Below are 9,084 nucleotides of genomic sequence, written 5' to 3'. Positions count from 1 at the left end.
AGTCCGGGCAAAGTCTTCCTGCAATTAAAGTTAAAGGAGAAGTCCGGCTCCCGTAGGAGTCCGGGCAAGGCTTACCGGCAGTTGATGTTGACGATGAAGCCCGGCTCCCGTAGGAGTCCGGGCGAAGTCCCCCTAGAGGTTGGAGCTGTGGACAGAGCCCATCTCCCGTGGGAGTTCGGGCGGAGTCCTTCTTCAGTTGAAGTTGGCGACGTAGCCCGGCTCCTGTAGGGGTCCGAGCTGAGTCCTCCTGCAATTGAAGTTAGGTGCGAAGTCCGGCTCCCGTGGGAGTCAGGACGGATCTTACCGGCAGTTGAAGTTGGTGACGGAGCCCGGCTCCCGTAGGAGTCCGGGCAGAGTCTACCCGACGGGAGCCGGACAGAGTCTACCCGCGGTTGAAGTTGTCGGCGGAGTCCGGCTCCCGTAGGAGTCCGGACGAAGTCTGTCTGCGGCCGTTGGAGTCGAGGACGAAGTCCGGGCGGAGTCTTCCTGCAATTAAAGTCAAAGACGAAGCCCGGCTCCCGTAGGAGTCCGGGCGGAGCTCGCAAGGGCTAATCCTGTTGAGAACTTCGGCCGTGGATATTTTGTACCCAACATATTATAATACTGTCTTATTATAAAAAAATACTGTATTAATATAATATAATAAAGTAATATTATATTATTGTAAAGAAATACTGTACTAATATAATATAATATTATTTTATTATAAAAAATATTATTTTATTATATAAAAATATAATAGTATAAAAATAATTTCAGTCAAAAAAAAGAATTATTTTTAATTTATGTTTGAAATTAGGAGCTATGTTTACATAAAAATCAAGGTTGTTTTTAAGTCGAAAATAGAGTTATGTTTTATATTTAAAAATTATATATATATATATATATATATATATATATATATATATTAAAAAATTAATAATCAAAATCTTTTCGGTAACATTTTTGGCGAGCGCAACCGCCCCGATTCCTCCCACAATCCGACTCAGATCACTGGGCCCAGTCCTTCCGATGATATCCGAATGAAGGCGGCGGCGGCGGCGGCGTCGTCCCCCGACCACCATCTCCTCCCCTCCTCCTCCAACTTCCGATGCCCCACCCCGACAACAAATCCAGCCGCCCCTCCTGCCTCCTCCTCTCCCTCCACCACCACCTTTCCCTCGGCCGCGTCGACCTCGCCGTCGACGCCCTCCCCCTCCTCGCCTGCCGCGGCCTCCGCCCAGATCTACCCACCCTCGCCCTGCTCCTCAGTCAATGCCTCCGGTCCGGCTCCCTCCCCCTAGCCCGCCGCGTGCACCTCTTCCTCCGCCTCTCCGGCTTTAAGCGCTCCTACCCCTGGTACACCCCACTCTCCAACCATCTCCTTGCCTTCCACTTCCTCCGCGGCCGCCCTTCCGACGCCCGCCGCCTCTTCGCCCGCATGCCTCACCCTAACCTCTTTTCCTTCAATGCCATGCTGGCCGGCTATGCCCGCGTAGGCCTCCTCCGCCACGCCCGCCGCCTCTTCGACCGAATGCCTCACCGCGATGTCGTCTCCTGGAACACCATGATCATCGCCCTCGCCCGCGCTGGTTCCTTTCGCGATGCCGTCGGCCTCTACTCCCAGCTCCGCCACTCCTCCCTCGGCTTCAACCCCCACACCTTCTCCGGCCTCCTCATCGCCTGCAACCGCCTCCGCGACATGGGCCTCATCCGCCAGGTCCACGCACAGGTCTTTCTCCTTGGGTTCTTGTCAAACCTCATCATCTCGAGCTCCCTCGTCGACGCCTACGCTAAATGTGGCTACTTAGACTACGCAAGGAAGCTGTTTGACGAGATGCCCACGAGAGACGTGCTTGCCTGGACCACGCTTGTCCACGGTTTTGCCAATTGCGGCGACTTGGTCTCTGCCCGTACGCTGTTCGACGGGATGCCGGAGAGGAATCCGGTCTCGTGGACTGCCCTTATTGGAGGCTACACACGTCATGGTCATCCGTTGGAAGCTCTCGACTTGTTCCGGGGAATGATGAGCTGGGGCGTTAGGCCTGATCAATTCACTTTCAGTAGCAGTCTTTGTGCTTGCGCTGCTATCGCTTCGCTGAAGCACGGGAAGCAGATTCATGCCCGGCTGTTGCGAACCCGTTTCAATCCCAACGCGATAGTCCTCAGCTCTCTTATCGACATGTACTCCAAATGTGGGGATTTGGCGGGAGGCCGATGGGTTTTTGATCTTACCGATCCTGATACGAGGGACACAGTGTTGTGGAATACCATGATGTCAGCAGTTGGGCAGCATGGTCTTGGGAGGGAGGCGATTCGGATGTTTGAGGAAATGATTAGTGCTCTCATGAAGCCTGATGCCAATACCTTCGTGGTCCTCCTCAGTGCTTGCAGTCACTCGGGTCTTGTGGCTGAGGGGCTGCAGCTGTTTAAATCCATGGCACAAAGCCATCACATTGTGCCTGAAGAAGATCACTATGTGTGTCTGGTGGACTTGCTTGGCCGTGCTGGATGTTTCAAAGAGGTGATGGAGTGGCTTGGAAAGATGCCGTTGAGATCAAGTTGTCGGGCTTGGAATGCATTGCTGGGGGCATGTAGGATTCATAGAAATCTACAGTTAGGAAGGGAGGTGGCAGGGCGCCTTCTCAAGTTGGAGCCTCATAGTTCTGCGGCATATGTGCTTCTTTCAAATATCTGTGCTGATGTTGGGAATTGGGAAACTGTTGAGAAGGTAAGGCACATCATGCAGGAGAAAAAAGTGAGGAAGGAGCGAGCTGCAAGCTGGATTGAAGTTGATCATACTGTCCACTTCTTTGGAGCCTCAGATCACTTGCACCCCTCGAAAGAAGACATATATGCTGCATTGGAACAATTAGTTTCTCAGATGGATGATGATTCTTCTATAACGTAGAAGCTTAGCTGCAAAGTAACACTTCAATTTTGCTATTACACACCTGAGGTGATTTTTACCATTATTTGCGGAACCCACACTATTTACATGCGAACGCTGGTGAAGAGCAAAGTTTTTAGTTTCAGCTGCAGATGTCAATCCATTTCTTTTTGTATCAAATTCTTTAGAAAATCTCTGATTATTGGATTCAGTGAGCCGCTACAGCATTGTACAATAGGTACCATTGTTTGACCTTCAAATTATAGGCTTTTTTGGTTGTATATCTATTATCTGCTCATATTTTACTTGTAATGTTTCTGCATCTGAGTATTAATGCATGTGAAATTTCATCGGTAGTGGAAATGAGAACGGTTTCCCATAGTTTGCCATGTGTTTGCTACTCTTTATTTCCCACTTTATATCTTTTTCTTTTTCTCCTGCAATGTCAAATATTTATAGCATGTAATTTCTTTTTTCATTTCACATAGAATTTTCATTTTAGTCATCCTGATATGCCTATTATTGTCTATCCCATCATGCCATGTTTCTACAAAACTCAGCTTTGATAACATGCATACCACATAGTCATCTATGTTTTCCTTAGAAATCAATTGTTATGGACTTTTTAAGCGACTTTCAACTGACTCTGGAGTTACTGGAGAAAGATAATGGTTAACCACATCACCTTTTCTGTTTGATTTAATTAATGATATATTAGTAAATTGTTTGATTCTGTCTTAGGAAATTGTACGGAACAATGCTCCTATGAAGCACCCACAAAAGTAGTTGCTACAAAATAGTTTATCATAGTCAATGGTTCCAAACTGGCCATGAGAAGCCTTGTCCCTAGATCCCAATTATCAACCATTATTATACTAGACTGCAGACATTAAAGCTAAACAGGAATTTAGATATCAAAGTCGTAGCTTCTGGTCCAAGATAATTTCTTGATTAAAGAGAATGAATGTTCAAATTTCTGTAATTAAACATTGAATTTCTAGTGGGAAATATGGGTTATCATCATAGAAATTGAAGTGGAAATTGCTGATGTCATCCGGTCTGTGTAACTGACAACATGACATCATAGTGTTCACAGACACTGACGGAATAGTTGAAAAATACAACTCAAGAAGGTCACAGTCATAGAATTAAAGAAATGTTGTCAAATTACATGCCACAAGAAGTTTCTAATACCCGATGGCTGAGCTTATGTGATCTCAGAAGCGTGCATGATAGCATGCAGAAATTGGAATAAATAATGTAAAAGAGGATTAATGAGGAGAAGAAAGTTAGATTGAATGAAGGATGAAGTCCTTGGAAACCAACAATAAGTGATAGTAGTTAATAAACTTTACTCATCCTTAAATAATTCATCTTCAAAGTGTGCTGAAGTAATACATAGTGTCCTAATCTCAAGAGGATTACAGCTCAAACAACTATAAAATAATTTTAAATCACTCAGCTTCAACCAAATATAAACTTCTTCAAATCCTTCACTCTTTTTAAAGCATTTTTGATATATAAATCCTTCATATAAATGAAGAAAGAAGGCCAGATACTTCATGATTGAAGCTATCTAATGGAATATTCTGCGATGGTTTATCACATGGCTTAATCATATGTTGGGAGTAGCAGTGCTACTGGCTTGTAAGGATAATCATGTGAGCAATCCATGTTGGAACATATTGTCAGACCTTACTGGCAGTAGGCACTAGCATGAAATGGCAACAGCTAGGATACCTGCAAAAGGGACCTGGGGATAGGTTAGGGAAACCCTTTTCGGTCTGTAGCTTTAATTGCTTATAATGGTATGTGGGTATATTTGAACATTCTAATTCGTCTTTCACTTTTCTAAACGTACTCTGCAACTTTCATGTATACTAATGCTTCAAAACTTCATCATGAAATGAAATTTCCTTCTAAAGCTACATGTATATATTCCATATCACAGGAAGGAATAGATAACCATTCAGCTTTCATGTATACTAATGCTTTAAAACTTATTCATGATGTGATAGTTAGTTCTAAAGCTATATGTATATATATTCCACATCGCAGGAAGATATAGATAACCATTTGTCTTCCTCCAGCAATGCTGAGTAGAAGTTGCACATCAAGTGAATTTGATGAAGCAAGAGCCCAAGCAGTGTCTGTTATTCTGTCTCCTTTATTTTTTTTTATACTCTTGTATCTTCTGATAGCCTTCATAACATCCAGAAAGCAAAATTTAAATGAACAAATCCACCATTAGAAAGACAATAAATCAAGGTCTTGATTATCATATGTTCCAGAACGTTATGCATACTTCTGGTGCAGTTTCTTTTTTCAATAAAATTTAAACGCCAATATTCTGTCGCTCTTCCAATTACAATTTTCCCCTCCGGTGAGTAGCTCAATCATGAATTGTCGCTTCCTTGCAGGTTAAATTTAAGGCTTAGAGGCGGACAAGAGATCACTCATCACTAATTATCCTTGCGCTGTCAGAGGATGTTGAGAAAATCTCAAAAAATAATCCATTATTTCCCCACTACAACTGTACATATTTTGTTGTAAAATTTTGTACTTCCGGTGACACCAAGAATTATGTGTTGGCTAATTTAATTGATATTGTACAATTTAGATTTATGCTGATTTAGATCTAGCAATTTTTGTTGTGGCTTGATATCCGAAGGTTTGTAATGACTTATTGGCCTTATTATGGTTCATAAGTCTGTCAGGGTCTTGGTTTGCACTGTGACATTAAGTAGCTGATGTTTAATCGAACTGGCTGCATCATGCAGTGGGATGTCTTTGATCCACAAGAAAAGGAAAGAGAAAAATGGAAAACTGTTGCAAGTTAGTCCTGCTACGGGGCGTGATTTATTCATTGGGCATTACTTTTCTCATGGCTGCGAAAATTGCTTTCTCATTACTTTTCTTGTTGCTTTCTCAGTTAACTTTGATTCTGGATGGAGATGGATATGGGCATGACATTTGGATATGATTTTTGAACTTATTGCCACTATTTGGGAAAACAAACTTCTCACTTCTAACTTTTTTTTATTTTTTTGCCTCCAGAGAAAAAATAAAATTTAAGTCTCTCAAATGACGAGTTTGTTACTCTATCTCACTCGTAACCGTTCCTTTGAAAGAAACATTAAAATTTAAGAGAGCTACTATGATGAGGTAAATTGATGGATGCAATTGAGATGATGAGGTTTTGCGCCCTATCTCATTTTAGGGAACTGGAGCTATCTGTTCCCGCCCCCACCACCTCTAGTTTCTTGATCGCCTTTGGTTTGTAGTTATATATATATCATCGATGTTAAGGTCAGTCTCGTCATTATATAAGTAATCATGAAGTAAAAGTTTTCTAGTCTTAGGGGAAAATCAAAGTACTAAACTGCTCGTAACATACATGCTTGAGCAATTTAAGTTAATTACGTGCTTGGATTCTGTTTTGTGTTATGATGCTACAGTTAGGAATGGAATTGGGTCAGCCCGGTTCGGGCCACACCCTGCCCTGGCCCAGCCTGTATTTTTTTGGGGCCTCGTTCCGGGCTTAGAACGGGAATGTAAGCATAATCCGATTATAACCTTGAACGTCAAATAAATTATAAATTGCCTTTTGTGTGATTTATGAATTTTACAAAACCATAATTTTTTTTAACAGCAAATAAACTTGATATTTGGAGATAATATTTTTATTATGAAAAATTATGTACATCGTTGATCAATCTTATAAGAAATATGCATATTTTAATTGAAATATGAGTTATATTATTCTATAAAAAGATCTTTGATATATTTCAACTTTGTACAATCAGCCTGATAATGTATCAATATTCTAATGTTGGGGGTTATTCATTGATATATCGATAGCCCATTGGTAGGGGCTATATCTTTGCACATTGATATCCTACTAGTGGAGCTTGTAACTTGATGCATCAATATCCTGCTAGCAAGGACTATACCTTGGTATATCAATATCCTACCGGTATGAGCTATATTTTAATGTATCTATTATTAATTGGGGCTATACCTTGACATATTAATATTTTGCGAGTGGAGGTGATATCTTGGCATATGGTTACTCTACTAATGGTGGAGACTATATATTAGCACATCGATATCTTATTAGCCAGGGCTATACCTTGACATATTGATACCTTACCAAGAGAGTTACTCATTGGTACATTGAAACTCTACCTGTGAGGGCCAACGCTTTGGTAAATCACTAGTCTACTATTGAAGGCTATATCTTAGCATATGAATATGATGAGGCTATACTTTGACATATTAATATTTAATATTCTAATATTTAGAGGTTGTGTATCTTTGACCCCGTCGGTGGCTTAACCATCGTGGTTATAATTGAAAAAATTATTGATTTGAATTATAATTTTTAAAATTATTTTTGAGCTTTATCTAAGCCCAGCTAGATCGTTTCCAACCCTAATTAAGCCCAAGAAATACACTCATCCTCCATCCAACGAGTAAGAACAACGTAATCTGCACCTAAAATAGTCTCCTGTCACATATTTCTCATGTTGTTCATAATTAAATAAAAAATTTACTTAGTTGGGGATAACATAGTATGAAAAAATAAATTTCATCATAAATTATAATATTTGGTATGCAAAATAGAAGAAAGAGATGAAAAAAAATTGGACTCATATTTATTTTTTGAAGAAAAAAATTAAAATAAATATCATAGGAGATTGGTATTTGATAAATTTTAGAGTAGTGGTAATCCATATTTGACAAAAATATCCTCAATAAAACTGTATATGTAATCATTAAATTTATTATGATATTTTTTAAATTCATTCAAAAAAAAATTTTATAAAAAAATTAAGATGGAGATGATATTTTACAAAGAGCTATGTGATAATAGTTATTATATAAGAACTAAATGGAGATGACAATACTATTTTAGTATTAAAAAATTATTTTATATTAAAATAATATATTTATAAATTTAATTATATTTTTATATAGATTTATCTCCAATCAGATATAGTATTTTTTTAAATATTTTTTCTATCCAACAAATATATTAAAAAATTATTTTTTTAGATAAATAATTTTAAAAAATTATGGGATTATCTCGTATACTTCGACTAAACGGACCCGGAGAATCCCCCCCTCTTCTTCCCTCCCTTTTATTTTTGGCGATGCTCTTCCTTTCCTTCCTTTTCTTGATGATTGCTCTTCCTTTCCTTCCTTTTTGTAGTGATGCCCTTCCCTTCCTTCGAAAACCCTACTTGTTCTCCTACATCCCCTCGCGCACACGCACGGAAAAGGCCAATAATGCCTTTCCGCCGCTATCACCGCCTTCTTCTCGACCCAGCAGCGGTGGACCAGCTGGACAATCTGGAGGCGACCCTGATCGTCTCCGTCGCCTCCATCTTCGTGGCGGCCGCCATGTACCTCGTCCTTGGTACCATCCTCCGATGCATCCGCGTCCCATTCCAGCGGCAACCCGATCTCGACGCGGCACACGCTCCCAACAACGCCACGGTGCTCGCCATCCCTCCGGCCCAGCTCGAGGCAATTCCGGTGCTCGTCTACGCCGATCTCCCCGCTTCCCTGCCTTCTTTCTCGGCCGCAAGCTCGGAGGAGGCTGAGAGCTGTGCGGTGTGCCTCGCGGAGTACGTGGCGGGGGAGGAGGTGCGGGTGCTGCCACGGTGCGGTCACATGTTCCACAAGGACTGCATTGATCGGTGGCTCCTCACGAGCTCTTCGCTCTGCCCTATTTGTCGGGATCGTGTTATCGAGCGGAAGGTGGAGCCGGAGACGATCGACTGCGGCGTCGACAGTCGGAGCGGCGGTCAGGATGGTGGCTTGCAGGTTCATGTGGAGATGCGTGTGCTTCCTCGTGAATCTTCTTCGTCTCTGTGAATAATGGTGATTTTTGCCCCTTTTTCTTCCTTTTTTAATTTTATTTTTATTTTGACGGGCGATTCACACGGTTCTAGCATGAATATATTCAAAAAAAGTCAAAAAATAAACTAGCCTGAAGATTTATCTACAACATCTTCCCAAAATACTCAGCCACATAGAAGCTTCGCTTTGCTTTGCTTTTATATATTTCTTAGAAGCACTTTGTAGACATGCATGGTGCGAAGTAAAGATCATGCTTTGTTTTTACGTCAAATACTGATGCTCAATTGATTAAAATACGACGGCATATGATTCGCTTGGAGAATGTTGCTGCTAATTATCTTGCCGAG

At 41.3% G+C, this 9,084-nt stretch overlaps 2 protein-coding genes across 3 annotated transcripts; both read left to right on the top strand.

Annotated features, from left to right (window-relative positions):
- The first annotated feature begins 946 nt into the window (after window positions 1-946).
- On the top strand, window positions 947-5,735 carry LOC105044084 (pentatricopeptide repeat-containing protein At2g21090). Of its 2 annotated transcripts, XM_010921882.4 has the most exons (3): window positions 947-3,107; window positions 4,928-5,017; window positions 5,290-5,735. In XM_010921882.4, the coding sequence occupies exon 1, from the start codon at window positions 1,091-1,093 to the stop codon at window positions 2,888-2,890; it is 1,800 nt and encodes a 599-aa protein (XP_010920184.2). In that variant the 5' UTR covers window positions 947-1,090; the 3' UTR covers window positions 2,891-3,107; window positions 4,928-5,017; window positions 5,290-5,735. The 2 variants fall into 2 exon arrangements, with proteins under 2 accessions (XP_010920184.2, XP_010920183.2); XM_010921881.4 differs by lacking the exon at window positions 4,928-5,017.
- Window positions 5,736-8,061: 2,326 nt separating this feature from the next.
- On the top strand, window positions 8,062-8,753 carry LOC140856865 (RING-H2 finger protein ATL80-like). Its single transcript, XM_073255065.1, has one exon. It carries the CDS (start codon window positions 8,087-8,089, stop codon window positions 8,750-8,752), a length of 666 nt encoding a protein of 221 aa, XP_073111166.1. The 5' UTR covers window positions 8,062-8,086; the 3' UTR covers window position 8,753.
- Window positions 8,754-9,084: the final 331 nt, after the last annotated feature.

The sequence above is a fragment of the Elaeis guineensis genome, chromosome 4, assembly GCF_000442705.2.
Source record: "Elaeis guineensis isolate ETL-2024a chromosome 4, EG11, whole genome shotgun sequence".
Classification (NCBI taxonomy): domain Eukaryota; kingdom Viridiplantae; phylum Streptophyta; class Magnoliopsida; order Arecales; family Arecaceae; genus Elaeis; species Elaeis guineensis.
This window is presented reverse-complemented; position numbering and strand designations above follow the sequence as displayed.